The sequence below is a fragment of the Bufo bufo genome, chromosome 2 (assembly GCF_905171765.1).
Source record: "Bufo bufo chromosome 2, aBufBuf1.1, whole genome shotgun sequence".
NCBI classification, from domain to species: domain Eukaryota; kingdom Metazoa; phylum Chordata; class Amphibia; order Anura; family Bufonidae; genus Bufo; species Bufo bufo.
Window position 1 is genome coordinate 215,718,003 of NC_053390.1, and position 16,166 is coordinate 215,734,168.

Here is a 16,166-nt window from a genome sequence, read left to right on the forward strand (position 1 = left end):
AAAATTTTGAAAAATTCACAATTTTACAAATTTCAATTTCTCTGCTTCTAAAACAGAAAGTCATACCTAATAAAATATTTATTACTTAACATTTCCCATATGTCTACTTTATGTTGGCATCATTTTGGAAATGTCATTTTATTTTTTTAGGACGTTAGAAGGCTTAGAAGTTTAGAAGCAATTCTTAAAATTTTTAAGAAAATTTCCAAAACCCACTTTATAAGGACCAGTTCAGGTCTGAAGTCACTTTGTGGGGCCTACATAGTGGATACCCCCATAAATGACCCCATTGCAGAAACTACACCCCTCAAGTTACTCAAAACTGATTTTACAAACTTTTTTAACCCTTTAGGTGTTCCACAAGAATTAAAGGAAAATGGAGATGAAATTTCTAAATTTCACATTTTTGGCAGATTTTCCATTTTATTGCATTTTTTTATTTAACACATTGAGGGTTAACAGCCAAACAAAACTCAATATTTGATTCCGCGGTTTACAGAAACACCCCACATGTGGTCGTAAACTGCTGTACGGGCACACGGCAGGGCGCAGAAGGAAAGGAATGCCATACGGTTTTTGGAAGGCAGATTGTGCTGGATTGGTTTTCTGAATGCCATATGTTTTTTATTTTTCTGCCGATCGTCTTGTGCAAGGGCTCGTTTTTTGCAGAAAGTGTTGAGGTTTTAATTGGTACCATTTTTGGGTACATAGGATTTTTTGATCATTCATTATTACACTTTATATGGCAAGGTGACCAAAAAATTGGCTGTTTTGGAACAGCTTTCATTTATTTATTTTTACAGCGTTCATCTGAGGAGTTAGGTCATGTGATAGTTTTATAGAGATGATCGTTACGGACGTGGCAATACCTTATATGTATACTTTTTCTTATTTATTTAAGTTTTACACAATAATAGCATTTCTGAAACCAAAAAAATTATGTTTTAGTGTCTCCATAGTCTGAGAGCCATAGCTTTTATATTTTTTTGGGCGATTGTCTTAAATAGGGTATCATGTTTTGTGGGATGAGGTGACGGTTTAATTGGTACTATTTTGGGGGTCATAAGCCTTTTTTATCGCTTGCTGTTGCACTATTTGTGATGTAAGGTGACAAAAATAGCTTTTTTTGGCACAGTTTTTTTTTTTTTTTTTAATAGTTTTTATCGCACTGGGTCTATCATGTGATATATTTATAGAGACGGTCGTTACGGACGCGGTGACACCTAATATGTGTATTTTATTTTTTTTATAGGAAAAGGCAATTTCTTTTTTTAATTTTACATTTTTATTTATTTATTTTTCATTTTTATTATTTTCACTTTCCTTTTTTATCAAGTCCCTCTTGGATCATGAAGATCCAATGGGGCTGATGGCTGTACTATACTTTGCAATGCTCTTGTTTACTTTGTATACTTTGCAATACTTGTTTACACAGACTAATACCGTGTCAATTCACAGAAAAAACAAAAAATAAAAATAGATTTTTTTTCTTCTTTATCACAGGTCGGATTACAAGGGAAAAGATATAGGTAACACTGGTACAAGTATGTGGGTTACTGATGTAAAAGGGATCAATTGCCTAGACCTATTATACCCCTAGAACGACCCTATATCGCTCGGATTTACAGGTGTAACAGTCCATGCCACCCTATAGAGGACTCACTGCCCCACACGTTTCCCTCTCCATCCTTATTTTCCTCTGAATCCCTTTTGTATATATTTGACTTTGTATTTACAGAATACGTGTAGAAATCTCATTGGGGACCCTCATCCAACTAAAGCTGGGCTCACATCACATTTTTGTGTCATGTTTAACCCTTTCATGACCAAGGGTCATTGATGCCCTAATGTCCAGGTCAAAATTTACAAATCTGACATGCGTCACTTTATGTGGTAATAGCTTTGGAACACTTTTACTTATCCAAACCATTCTGAGATTGTTTTCTCGTGACATATTGTACTTCATGATAGTCATATATTTGAGTCAATATATTTCACCTTTATTTATAAAAAAATCCAAAATGTACCCAAAATTTTGAAAAATTCACAATTTTACAAATTTCAATTTCTCTGCTTCTAAAACAGAAAGTCATACCTAATAAAATATTTATTACTTAACATTTCCCATATGTCTACTTTATGTTGGCATCATTTTGGAAATGTCATTTTATTTTTTTAGGACGTTAGAAGGCTTAGAAGTTTAGAAGCAATTCTTAAAATTTTTAAGAAAATTTCCAAAACCCACTTTATAAGGACCAGTTCAGGTCTGAAGTCACTTTGTGGGGCCTACATAGTGGATACCCCCATAAATGACCCCATTGCAGAAACTACACCCCTCAAGTTACTCAAAACTGATTTTACAAACTTTTTTAACCCTTTAGGTGTTCCACAAGAATTAAAGGAAAATGGAGATGAAATTTCTAAATTTCACATTTTTGGCAGATTTTCCATTTTATTGCATTTTTTTATTTAACACATTGAGGGTTAACAGCCAAACAAAACTCAATATTTGATTCCGCGGTTTACAGAAACACCCCACATGTGGTCGTAAACTGCTGTACGGGCACACGGCAGGGCGCAGAAGGAAAGGAATGCCATACGGTTTTTGGAAGGCAGATTGTGCTGGATTGGTTTTCTGAATGCCATATGTTTTTTATTTTTCTGCCGATCGTCTTGTGCAAGGGCTCGTTTTTTGCAGAAAGTGTTGAGGTTTTAATTGGTACCATTTTTGGGTACATAGGATTTTTTGATCATTCATTATTACACTTTATATGGCAAGGTGACCAAAAAATTGGCTGTTTTGGAACAGCTTTCATTTATTTATTTTTACAGCGTTCATCTGAGGAGTTAGGTCATGTGATAGTTTTATAGAGATGATCGTTACGGACGTGGCAATACCTTATATGTATACTTTTTCTTATTTATTTAAGTTTTACACAATAATAGCATTTCTGAAACCAAAAAAATTATGTTTTAGTGTCTCCATAGTCTGAGAGCCATAGCTTTTATATTTTTTTGGGCGATTGTCTTAAATAGGGTATCATGTTTTGTGGGATGAGGTGACGGTTTAATTGGTACTATTTTGGGGGTCATAAGCCTTTTTTATCGCTTGCTGTTGCACTATTTGTGATGTAAGGTGACAAAAATAGCTTTTTTTGGCACAGTTTTTTTTTTTTTTTTAATAGTTTTTATCGCACTGGGTCTATCATGTGATATATTTATAGAGACGGACGCGGTGACACCTAATATGTGTATTTTATTTTTTTTATAGGAAAAGGCAATTTCTTTTTTTAATTTTACATTTTTATTTATTTATTTTTCATTTTTATTATTTTCACTTTCCTTTTTTATCAAGTCCCTCTTGGATCATGAAGATCCAATGGGGCTGATGGCTGTACTATACTTTGCAATGCTCTTGCATTGCAAAGTATAATACTATTAGATGCCCTGTAGGTGGCAGCACCGGATGCCTTTGCCATGGCAACCGGACGCCTTTGCAAAGCGTCCGGTTGCCATGGCAACCATCGGGCGCTGCTATCAGCGCTGCAGCCCCGATGGTTCAGAGAGGGAGCTCCCTCCCTCTATTACCCCCATGGATGCTGCAACCGCGGCATCTATGGGGTTACAGCAGAGTGTCAGCATAGAGCTGACACTCGCTGCTGATGGCGGCGGCTCAGGAATGGAGCCGCCGCCATCACACACAGCGGGGGCACAGGATCGGGGGCAGCGCTGGAATGGGGGGGGGGGGTTGTATTGGGGTACGGCGGCTAACCTTGAGGGTGAGGGAGGCTGGGGCAGGAGGGGCGGGGAGACAGCATGGGGCGGACCACATCAGGGAGGGACTACATAAATATGGATCGGGCGGGGAAACTACTTCATCAGGGGCAGGCGCGCACAGGGGGGTGTTGGAGGAGCACAGATCGGGGGGCACAGATTGGGGGCCACAGAGACACTACCTGATTTCAGGCTGTGATCTGCAGAGCGCAGATCAGAGCCTGAAACCGGCATTTTTTCCACTGCCGCGATCCGATTGGTTAGTCTGCACAGACTAACCAATCGGATCGATTGTCGGCAAGGGGCCACTCTGATTGGTCCCTTGCCGGCATTACTGAACTGTATGCTGTCCGTGACAGCAGCAGTGCGGGGGCAGAAGCTTTAATCCAAGCGCTTTGCAGCGCTTGGATTAAAGAACTGTCTTGACGTTTATAGACGTGATAGCTGCACGGGGCATGTGCAGCTATCACGTATATATACAGATTGCAGTCGGGAAAGGGTTAATGTATACAAAAAACTTATACGTCAAGTGGATGCCTCCGATGGATGCCATACAGTGGGATCCATTGTAAATAAAAAATGTATACCTTAACGTATATTTTTTTGATGGACACTGCAGAATGGAAAAGTGCATACTTTTTTCCCCAACGTGATGTGAACCCAGCCTTAGGCTACATACAAATTTGCGTCGGAGGCTCAATTCTGTCACAGAATTTGTCAAAAATAGTGGAAAGAAAAGTCCTGCATGCAGGACTTTTTTCCCAGGTAATAAACATTCCCCTGAACGGAAACGTAATAGATCCCTTTATAGTCGATGGGATCTCCGTTCCTGTTAGTTATATGCCAAATCTGTGATTTTCATTCTTCTGCTCCTATAACCGAACAGAAGAACGGAAATAGATAGCGCTGATGTGAAAGCAGCCTAGGTGGGAGGTAAGGGAAGGAAAACTAGGTATCCCCTCCCTTTGTCAGTGCAAGCATAACATACTCAGGCATAGACTAAGACAGGCATGCTCAACCTGCGGCCCTCCAGCTGTTGTGAAACTACAATTCTCACAATGCCCTGCTGTAGGCTGTTTGGGCATGCTAGGAGTTATAGTTTTGCAACAGCTGGAGGGTCACAGGTTGAGCATGCCTGGACTAAGACATTGAGCAAGTAAGTCTACTTAAACACTCGCGTTTTGGCTTTCCGTTTGTGAGATCCGTTCAGGGCCCTCACAAGTGGTCCAAAACGGATCAATTTTGCCCTAATGCATTCTGAATGGAAAAGGATCTGCTCAGTTTGCATCAGTTCAGTCTCCATTCCACTTTGGAGACGGACACCAAAACGCTGCTTGCAGCGTTTTGGTGTCCGTCTGATGAAACTGAGCCAAATGTCCTGGCACACAATGTAAGGCAATGGGGACGGATCCGTTTTCACTGACACAATCTGGCACAATAGAAAACGGATCTGTCCTCCAATGACTTTCAATGGTGTTCATGACGGATCCGTCTTGGCTTTGTTACAAATAATACAAATGGATCCATTCTGAACGGATGCAGACGGTCACACAAAAGGCGAGTGTGAAAGTAGCCTTACAAGTTTTAGACCTTAGATAAGGACCATAACGGACTAGAAAGTGTCTCATCTGTGGAAACATAAAAGGGGTTCATTCTTCCTTATCACAAGTATCCCTATTTAGTCGCCCTATCCCGAAAGGCCCTCCTGGGACTTCATAACTTCAAATATTTGCTGTGTTGTCTCCCTTCCCAGCTAGTTCTTCAAGACAGCACATCTGGTCTACCTTGTCCATCCACTGGTCTATAGTGGTCTTGAGCTGCCTACTTCTATTGCAATTGGGTTCCTCCGCACATTGTGGAATTTTCTACCAGACACTCGGTAGCTATGCTGTGGGATAAGTTTTTGGCCACTTTCACACAGTCAAAATTGGTTTTAGTTTTTTAATTCAAGAAAGGGTTTATAAAAAAAAAAAAAGCTATGTACATAAGTATACATACATACACATATAGCACAACCAGTCCAATTCAGATAAAATGGGAGGTACATAGATGTATGAGATACATAGTGAGCTGAAATTATAAACATAATGGGGGTCATTTACGAACAGATATATGCCACTTTTGTGGAGTATAGCTGACGAAGATTCTGTCGCACGCTATGTTCCAGCAGAATCTGCAACTTCTACCTCGCTCATGCCAGGCCTAAAAAAAGGGACGGGGAAGGGAACGGGCAGGCAGGCCCATCTCAATCAGGGGCAGCAGGGGCTCGAACACGCTTGTCTGAAACTGGCGACTTCTGACACTTCAGCTGTTCTTAAACTACAACTACCAGAATCCACCATTTACTTCTATTGGAATTACAAGAACAGCCAAGTGTGCATGATGGGAGTTGTAGTTTCAGAGCAGCTGGAGGGCTGAAGGTTGATGATGCCTGCTGAATGGGGCCCCAATGTCATGCACCTCCAATTTCACAATAGCACAATATGCAGCATTGCTGTAGCTGAAATCCAAAACGAAGACGCCCATCCTCGCCAACCTTCCCACAATGGCGGCTGGCGTCACAAGTAATATTGCACAAGAATGCAGCCCAATACTTCAACTGTAATATGTTGGCAAGGAGCCATGATCTCAGGCCAGGGTTCTTCTGCAAGTTATAGCACCTGATAAGGACAGCATCCTTCTCTCAGAGCGCCTGCGCCGAATGAAGACCGGCACGGGATTTGAAATGCTGACAGGGCCAGCTGGAAGAGAGCGCTCGCTAGCCCTGTCAATCAACTGGAGGAGGGGGCGGTTTTTTACAAGGAGGATGCGGCGGCTACCAGCATGTAGACGCCCTACTTGCTGGTAGTGAAGTCATTTGCATATTTTGAAAGAACGATTTTTAATGAAACGAAGCCACAGAACAAAGGTAAGAGCCCTATATAGGGAATAGTCGTACAATAAGGATTTTAACAAGCCCAAAAATGAAAAATGTGTTTTGGGGGGTGACAGAAGCCCTTTGAGGTAGCATATCACACATGAGACTGTGTGGCAGGTCGTCACTGTGAAGCCCTGGCTGTTAAAGGCGAGCACACATCCTGGCATAAACAGCTGACATACCAGTTGTGTAGGTTTATAAAACAATTTTTGCAAACATTAGCGAGTTCCCATCATTGCCGTGCGGGTAAACTCCTTGTACATTCGCAGTCGCCGGATTTCTGGCATGGTAAATATTTACGCAGGTGACAACAGTGCGTCATGACGTCACCTTGCGCCTAGTTGGAGGTCCCACAGCTCCGCCCACTGCTGCTTCTGCTGTAGCGCTGAGAGATATTACCCAGCATTCTGCGGGGCCGCGGCTGGTCAGGTAGTGCGGCGTAGTCAGTAGGAGTAGGTGAGCAGACACCGCCGCGGAGACGAGTCTGTCAGTTTTCCGCCATGAACTCCATTAAGAACGTGCCTTCCCGGGTAATGAGCCGGCGCTCCGGTCACGGCTTGGATGCGGAGAGGGAGCAGTTTGACAAGAACCAGGTGAGTGCGTGACCCGGAGAGCAGGACATAGTGTGCGGTGCAGTGGAGCAGAGCTTTCTAGCCTCCGTGTCTGTCAGGACTTATACAGATGTAGCAGAGCTGACGTTTAGGGATCCTGCTTGGCAATGACGCTGTAGCTTTACCTGCAGTAAAGTTCCAGCCACCAGTATGTCAAACTCGGCTCTGCTACATCTGTAATATTACTGGAGGGAGTGAAGTGTCAGTGCCAGCCAGATCTGGGCTTGTAGTGGTACCAATGCCATCTAATAGACTTGGCACAGTTGTCCTGACTTCAAATCCAACCCAGGACCATATCTGCCTGGACTTTGTGCGCTCCTCCTGGGTTTTCCAGGCTTTCTTCTGGTTTTCTCTGATGGTTTCCTTTGCAGCTGTCTCTAAATCATTTCTGAGATAGGGAAATTAGATTGCAAGCTCCTTTGGGAAAAAGGGTCTCTGTTCTTGTATATATATTGGTGTTTCTTCATATATTCTTGTAGTACGCCTGATGAAGGGACTGGTGATGTCTCGCAAGCTCGCTATGTACTATTATTACTTCTATTTTTGTTATCCAGTACCAAACCTGCAATACTCTTAGGCTACTTAGGATCCGTTGCAATAATACAACCGCATGCATCCGTCATGAACGGATCCGTTTGTATTATCTGTAATATAGCCAAGACGGATCCGTCATGAATAGTGTTGAGCGAACTTGTGTTTTAAGTTCGGCGTCTAAAGTTCTGGTTATTGAAGAATCGCGTTATGGATTCTAAATTCCGTTCTGGTCCGCGGTAGCGGAATCCGTAACGCAATTCTTCGATAACCCGAACTTTAGACCCCGAACTTAAACCACAAGTTCACTCAACACTAATCATGTACACCATTGAAAGTCAATGGGAGACGGATCCGTTTTCTATCGTGTCAGAGAAAACGGATCTGTCCCCATTGACTTACATTGTGTGTCAGGACGGATCCGTTTGGCTCAGTTTCATCAGACGGACACCATAACGCTGCAAGCGGAATGGAGACTGAACGGAGGCAAACTGATGTATTCTGAGCGGATCCTTTTCCATTCAGAATGCATTAGGGCAAAACGGATCCGTTTTGGACCGCTTGTGAGAGCCCTGAACGGATCTCTTCAAACGGAAACCAGAACGCCAGTGTGAAAGTAGCATTTTAAGGAGAGCAGTTTTCTATTGGCTAGCACGGTACCAGTGGTTTTCCTTTTTGTATCATCCCATGTAATTCCCACCGGAGCGGTGTTCCTGAAAGGGTTATTCCTACACAAGATGTGCCAAAATAAATATCCAAAAAGTGCAGGTGCCACCTCTGGGACCCGCTCCTATCGTACGTTTGTGACATACCTCTGTTCAGCTTGCATCAATGTATCCCATGATTATGCCAATGGGAGCGCACTGTAAGCCCCCCAGAGTATTTGGGTGTTGGACCATCTATGTCATAGTGGCGCACCTTTACCAACTATCAGCTACACCTTAATTTGTGTTAAAAGCTCAGGATAACAATTTTTTTTTTTTCCGCATTAAAATTATGCTTAAAGGGGCATTCCGATCTTGGTCATTCATGCCTGAGATAGGAATACTTGTTGTATCCGGAGACCAGAGGTGGTCAAGGTTCCGTTTTTTTTGCGGATAGGATGCAGACCCATTCATTTCAATGGGTCCGCAAAAAACGCGGACAGCACACCGTGTGCTATCTGCATCCGTATGTCTGTTCCGTTGCCCCGCCAAAAAAATAGTGCATGTCCTATTTTTTTCTAGTTTGTGGACAAGGATAGACATTATTACAATGGATCCGCCAAAAAAAAAAAAGCCTTACGGAACGTCATCCTTTTTTTGCAGATCCGCATTTTGAGCACTGCAAAACACATAAGATCGTGTGCATGTAGCCTATATCTGACGATGCAGTCCCTCAGACGTCGGTGGCACATCGCTAGGTGCAGGTCACACCTCTGGGAATTTGCCGGTTTTGGGGCCATGAAAACACCAACTTGCACTTATTAGCCGGGGATTCGGGTTCTAAACCTGGTCATCCATCCCCACAAAAGAAAGAAAGCAAAACCAAAACGCGTCCAGGACTCTGCTCCAGCGGCATTGGGCGCTGATGAGGCGGAGGATGGGACACCGTACTTCATTGCGCATGCTCTGGACTTCAGTAACACGCGCAGTGAAGCAGGTTGTACCGTACTTGGCTTCATTGGTCCAGTGTGAATGCAGCCACCGGAGATGGGTCCTGGACTCTTCTTCCAGCAAGGCCTCCTGCACACGTCCGTATCCGTTTTGCGGTCTGCAAAGTGGGAAAGCGGTCTTTGTGCCTCCGGCCCCATTGTAGAAATGCCTCTTCTTGTCCGCAGAACAAACAAGAATAGGACGTGTTCTGTTATTTGCGGCCCCTAGAAATGAATGTGTCCGCAAAAAAGTGAGGATCAGATGTGAACCAAAAATACGGCCGTGGCCGCGGGGCCTCAAGGTTGGACTTTTATATACTTCTGTTTGCTATGGTGTATAATGGCATGGTAGTGGTCTAGTGGCCCCACAGCAGGTGACAGGTTCCCTCTAAGGCCTCTGTAGCCGCACAACCTCAGCTTTCTCACTTATTCTATAATATTTGCTATAAGAGGATTAGACGCTGATGAAATATTACGTGAAGGAAAGCAGATATCTCATTTATAACTTGCGTCTTCTAGATTTTCTTGTCTTAAAGGGCTTCTGTCACCCCACTAAAGTGATTTTTTTTTTTTTTGGGGCTAGTTAAATTAGTTATATAGCGATATATGAAAATATAATTGTGTTACTTACATTGATCCAGCAGTTTATTCAAAAAACGAAGTTTTATCATATGCAAATTCGGTCTCTACCAGCAAGTAGGGCGGCTACTTGCTGGTAGCTGCTGCAGAAATCCGCCCCCTCCTCTTGTTGATTGACAGGGCCAGCCGGGATCTCCTCCTCCGGCCAGCCCTGTCGGCATTTCAAAAATCGCGCGCCTGTGTTGATTCGGCGCAGGCGCTCTGAGATGAGGAGGCTCGTCTCCTCAGAACTCCCTCAGTGCGCCTGCGCCGATGACATCACCGAAATAGAAGACGTCATCGGCGCAGGCGCACTGAGGGAGTTCTGAGGAGACGAGCCTCCTCATCTCAGAGCGCCTGCGCCGAATCAACACAGGTGCGCGATTTTTGAAATGCCGACAGGGCTGGCCGGAGGAGGAGATCCCGGCTGGCCCTGTCAATCAACAAGAGGAGGGGGCGGATTTCTGCAGCAGCTACCAGCAAGTAGCCGCCCTACTTGCTGGTAGAGACCGAATTTGCATATGATAAAACTTCGTTTTTTGAATAAACTGCTGGATCAATGTAAGTAACACAATTATATTTTCATATATCGCTATATAACTAATTTAACTAGCCCCAAAAAAAAAAATCACTTTAGTGGGGTGACAGAAGCCCTTTAACAAAAATCTTTCCGACCTCAAGTCAATGCGTGTTTGTGTATGAAGACAAGGATTACATAACGGTTTCTCAGTTTTACCATAAGGGCTCATGCACACGACTGTTTTGCGGTCTGTTTTTCACTGATCCGTTGTTCCATATCTGAGGTTTTTTTTTTCTCTCTGATTTAAGTCCTCATCCGTTCCGTTATTGTACAAAACATATCCGTATGGTTTCCATATTTGATCTGTTTTTTTGCGGATTGTATACAGAAACAGTAACTTATTAATCACCAAACACATGAGCAATATGGGCTGCGCATAGCATTTCTACAGTATGGATGAAATACGGATGACATATGGATGTGTTCCGTGTGCGTTCCGTACTTTTTGCAGACCCATTGACTTGAATGGGGCCTCAGACCGTGATTTGCGGACAATAATAGGACGTGCTACTTTTTTGCGGAACGGACAAACGGAATGCACATGGAGTAACTTTTGTATTTTCTACAGCCCCATTGAAGTGAATGGTTCCGCATACGGTCCACAAAAAAAACGGAACAGAAGAGGAAAGAAAATAAGTTTGTGTGCATGAGCTTTAACCACCTCAGGACCGCCGTACGCAGGATTGCGTCTTTGCGGCGGTCCTGTTGTTCTGGGTGGACGCGCCGGTGCGTCCTCTCGCGAGACGCGAGATTTCCTGTGAACGCGCGCACACAGGCGCGCGCGTTCACAGGATCGGAAGGTAAGCGAGTGGATCTCCAGCCTGCCAGCGGCGATCGTTCGCTGGCAGGCTGGAGATGTGATTTTTTTTAACCCCTAACAGGTATATTAGACGCTGTTTTGATAACAGCGTCTAATATACCTGCTACCTGGTCCTCTGGTGGTCCCCTTTGTTTGGATCGACCACCAGAGGACACAGGCAGCTCAGTAATATGTTGCACCAAGCACCACTACACTACACCCCCCCCCCCCGTCACTTATTAACCCCTTATTAGCCCTTGATCACCCCTGATCACCCCATATAGACTCCCTGATCACCCCCCTGTCATTGATTACCCCCCTGTCATTGATCACCCCCCTGTAAAGCTCCATTCAGATGTCCGCATGATTTTTACGGATCCACTGATAGACTGATCGGATCCGTAAAAATCATACGGATGTCTGAATGCAGCCTTACAGGGGAGTGATAAATGACGGAGGTGATCACCCCATATAGACTCCCTGATCACCCCCCTGTCATTGATCACCCCCCTGTAAAGCTCCATTCAGATGTCCGCATGATTTTTACGGATCCACTGATAGACTGATCGGATCCGTAAAAATCATACGGACGTCTGAATGCAGCCTTACAGGGGAGTGATCAATGACTGTGGTGATCACCCCATATAGACTCCCTGATCACCCCCCTGTCATTGATTACCCCCCTGTCATTGATCACCCCCCTGTAAAGCTCCATTCAGATGTCCGCATGATTTTTACGGATCCACTGATAGACTGATCGGATCCGTAAAAATCATACGGACGTCTGAATGCAGCCTTACAGGGGAGTGATCAATGACTGTGGTGATCACCCCATATAGACTCCCTGATCACCCCCCTGTCATTGATTACCCCTCTGTCATTGATCACCCCCCTGTAAAGCTCCATTCAGATGTCCGCATGATTTTTACGGATCCACTGATAGACTGATCGGATCCGTAAAAATCATACGGACGTCTGAATGCAGCCTTACAGGGGAGTGATCAATGACTGTGGTGATCACCCCATATAGACTCCCTGATCACCCCCCTGTCATTGATTACCCCTCTGTCATTGATCACCCCCCTGTAAAGCTCCATTCAGATGTCCGCATGATTTTTACGGATCCACTGATAGACTGATCGGATCCGTAAAAATCATACGGACGTCTGAATGCAGCCTTACAGGGGAGTGATCAATGACTGTGGTGATCACCCCATATAGACTCCCTGATCACCCCCCTGTCATTGATTACCCCTCTGTCATTGATCACCCCCCTGTAAAGCTCCATTCAGATGTCCGCATGATTTTTACGGATCCACTGATAGACTGATCGGATCCGTAAAAATCATACGGACGTCTGAATGCAGCCTTACAGGGGAGTGATCAATGACTGTGGTGATCACCCCATATAGACTCCCTGATCACCCCCCTGTCATTGATTACCCCTCTGTCATTGATCACCCCCCTGTAAAGCTCCATTCAGATGTCCGCATGATTTTTACGGATCCACTGATAGACTGATCGGATCCGTAAAAATCATACGGACGTCTGAATGCAGCCTTACAGGGGAGTGATCAATGACTGTGGTGATCACCCCATATAGACTCCCTGATCACCCCCCTGTCATTGATTACCCCTCTGTCATTGATCACCCCCCTGTAAAGCTCCATTCAGATGTCCGCATGATTTTTACGGATCCACTGATAGACTGATCGGATCCGTAAAAATCATACGGACGTCTGAATGCAGCCTTACAGGGGAGTGATCAATGACTGTGGTGATCACCCCATATAGACTCCCTGATCACCCCCCTGTCATTGATTACCCCTCTGTCATTGATCACCCCCCTGTAAAGCTCCATTCAGATGTCCGCATGATTTTTACGGATCCACTGATAGACTGATCGGATCCGTAAAAATCATACGGACGTCTGAATGCAGCCTTACAGGGGGGTGATCAATGACAGTTGGGTGATCACCCCATATAGACTCCCTGATCACCCCCCTGTCATTGATCACCCCCCCTGTCATTGATCACCCCCCTGTCATTGATCCCCCCCCCCCCCCCCCTCTGTAAGGCTGCATTCAGTCTTTTTTTTGGCCCAAGTTAGCGGAATTTTTTTTTTTTTCTTACAAAGTCACATATTCCACTAACTTGTGACAAAAAATAAAATCTCACATGAACTCACCATACCCCTCACGGAATCCAAATGCGTAAAATTTTTTAGACATTTATATTCCAGACTTCTTCTCACGCTTTAGGACCCCTAGAATGCCAGGGCAGTATAAATACCCCACATGTGACCCCATTTCGGAAAGAAGACACCCCAAGGTATTCCGTGAGGGGCATATTGAGTCCATGAAAGATTTAAATTTTTGTCCCAAGTTAGCGGAACGGGAGACTTTGTGAGAAAAAAATAAAAAATATCAATTTCCGCTAACTTGTGCCAAAAAAAAAAAATTTCTATGAACTCGCCATGCCCCTCATTGAATACCTTGGGGTGTCTTCTTTCCAAAATGGGGTCACATGTGGGGTATTTATACTGCCCTGGCATTCTAGGGGCCCCAAAGCGTGAGAAGAAGTCTGGTATCCAAATGTCTAAAAATGCCCTCCTAAAAGGAATTTGGGCCCCTTTGCGCATCTAGGCTGCAAAAAAGTGTCACACATCTGGTATCGCCGTACTCAGGAGAAGTTGGGGAATGTGTTTTGGGGTGTCATTTTACATATACCCATGCTGGGTGAGATAAATATCTTGGTCAAATGCCAACTTTGTATAAAAAAATGGAAAAAGTTGTCTTTTGCCAAGATATTTCTCTCACCCAGCATGGGTATATGTAAAAAGACACCCCAAAACACATTCCCCAACGTCTCCTGAATACGGCGATACCAGATGTGTGACACTTTTTTGCAGCCTAGGTGGGCAAAGGGGCCCACATTCCAAAGAGCACCTTTCGGATTTCACTGGTCATTTACCTACTTACCACACATTAGGGCCCCTGGAAAATGCCAGGGCAGTATAACTACCCCACAAGTGACCCCATTTTGGAAAGAAGACACCCCAAGGTATTCCGTGAGGGGCATGGCGAGTTCCTAGAATTTTTTTTTTTTTGTCACAAGTTAGTGGAAAATGATGATTTTTTTTTTTTTTTTTTTTTCATACAAAGTCTCATATTCCACTAACTTGTGACAAAAAATAAAAACTTCCATGAACTCACTATGCCCATCAGCGAATACCCTGGGGTCTCTTCTTTCCAAAATGGGGTCACTTGTGGGGTAGTTATACTGCCCTGGCATTCTAGGGGCCCAAATGTGTGGTAAGGAGTTTGAAATCAAATTCTGTAAAAAATGACGAGTGAAATTCGAAAGGTGCTCTTTGGAATGTGGGCCCCTTTGCCCATCTAGGCTGCAAAAAAGTGTCACACATCTGGTATCTCCGTACTCAGGAGAAGGTGGGGAATGTGTTTTGGGGTGTCATTTTACATATACCCATGCTGGGTGAGAGAAATATCTTGGCAAAAGACAACTTTTCCCATTTTTTTATACAAAGTTGGCATTTGACCAAGATATTTATCTCACCCTGCATGGGTATATGTAAAAAGACACCCCAAAACACATTCCCCAACTTCTACTGAATACGGAGATACCAGATGTGTGACACTTTTTTGCAGCCTAGGTGGGCAAAGGGGCCCACATTCCAAAGAGCACCTTTCGGATTTCACTCGTCATTTTTTACAGAATTTGATTTCAAACTCCTTACCACACATTTGGGCCCCTAGAATGCCAGGGCAGTATAACTACCCCACAAGTGACCCCATTTTGGAAAGAAGAGACCCCAAGGTATTTCGTGATGGGCATAGTGAGTTCATGGAAGTTTTTATTTTTTGTCACAAGTTAGTGGAATATGAGACTTTGTAAGAAAAAAAAAAAAAAAAGAAAAAAATCATCATTTTCCGCTAACTTGTGACAAAAAATAAAAAGTTCTATGAACTCACTATGCCCATCAGCGAATACCTTAGGGTGTGTATTTTCCGAAATGGGGTCATTTGTGGGGTGTTTGTACTGTCTGGCCATTGTAGAACCTCAGGAAACATGACAGGTGCTCAGAAAGTCAGAGCTGCTTCAAAAAGCGGAAATTCACATTTTTGTACCATAGTTTGTAAACGCTATAACTTTTACCCAAACCATTTTTTTTTTACCCAAACATTTTTTTTTAATCAAAGACATGTAGAACAATAAATTTAGAGCAAAATTTATATATGGATGTCGTTTTTTTTGCAAAATTTTACAACTGAAAGTGAAAAATGTCATTTTTTTGCAAAAAAATCGTTAAATTTCGATTAATAACAAAAAAAGTAAAAATGTCAGCAGCAATGAAATACCACCAAATGAAAGCTCTATTAGTGAGAAGAAAAGGAGGTAAAATTCATTTGGGTGGTAAGTTGCATGACCGAGCAATAAACGGTGAAAGTAGTGTAGGTCAGAAGTGTAAAAAGTGGCCTGGTCTTTCAGGGTGTTTAAGCACTGGGGGCTGAGGTGGTTAAGGCCTCTTGCGCACACACACATTTTTTTTCCATTCCGTTTTTTGCGTACCGTATACGGAACCATTCATTTCAATGGATCTGCAAAAAAATAAACGAAAGGTACTCTGTATGCCTTCCTTTTCCGTATTTCTGTTCCGTTCAAAGATAGAACATGTCCTATTA

The 16,166-nt window shown here is 43.6% G+C and overlaps 1 protein-coding gene across 1 annotated transcript in view; it reads left to right on the forward strand.

Moving 5' to 3' along the window:
* Positions 1 to 7,091: 7,091 nt before the first annotated feature.
* The window catches only part of HIP1R (huntingtin interacting protein 1 related), a 127,550-nt gene continuing 118,475 nt past the window's right edge, over positions 7,092 to 16,166 (forward strand). The window contains exon 1 of the mRNA XM_040416174.1: positions 7,092 to 7,284. Within this exon, the coding sequence (XP_040272108.1) occupies positions 7,192 to 7,284 (93 nt within the window). The 5' untranslated portion in view covers positions 7,092 to 7,191. The remainder of the gene's footprint in view (positions 7,285 to 16,166) is intronic.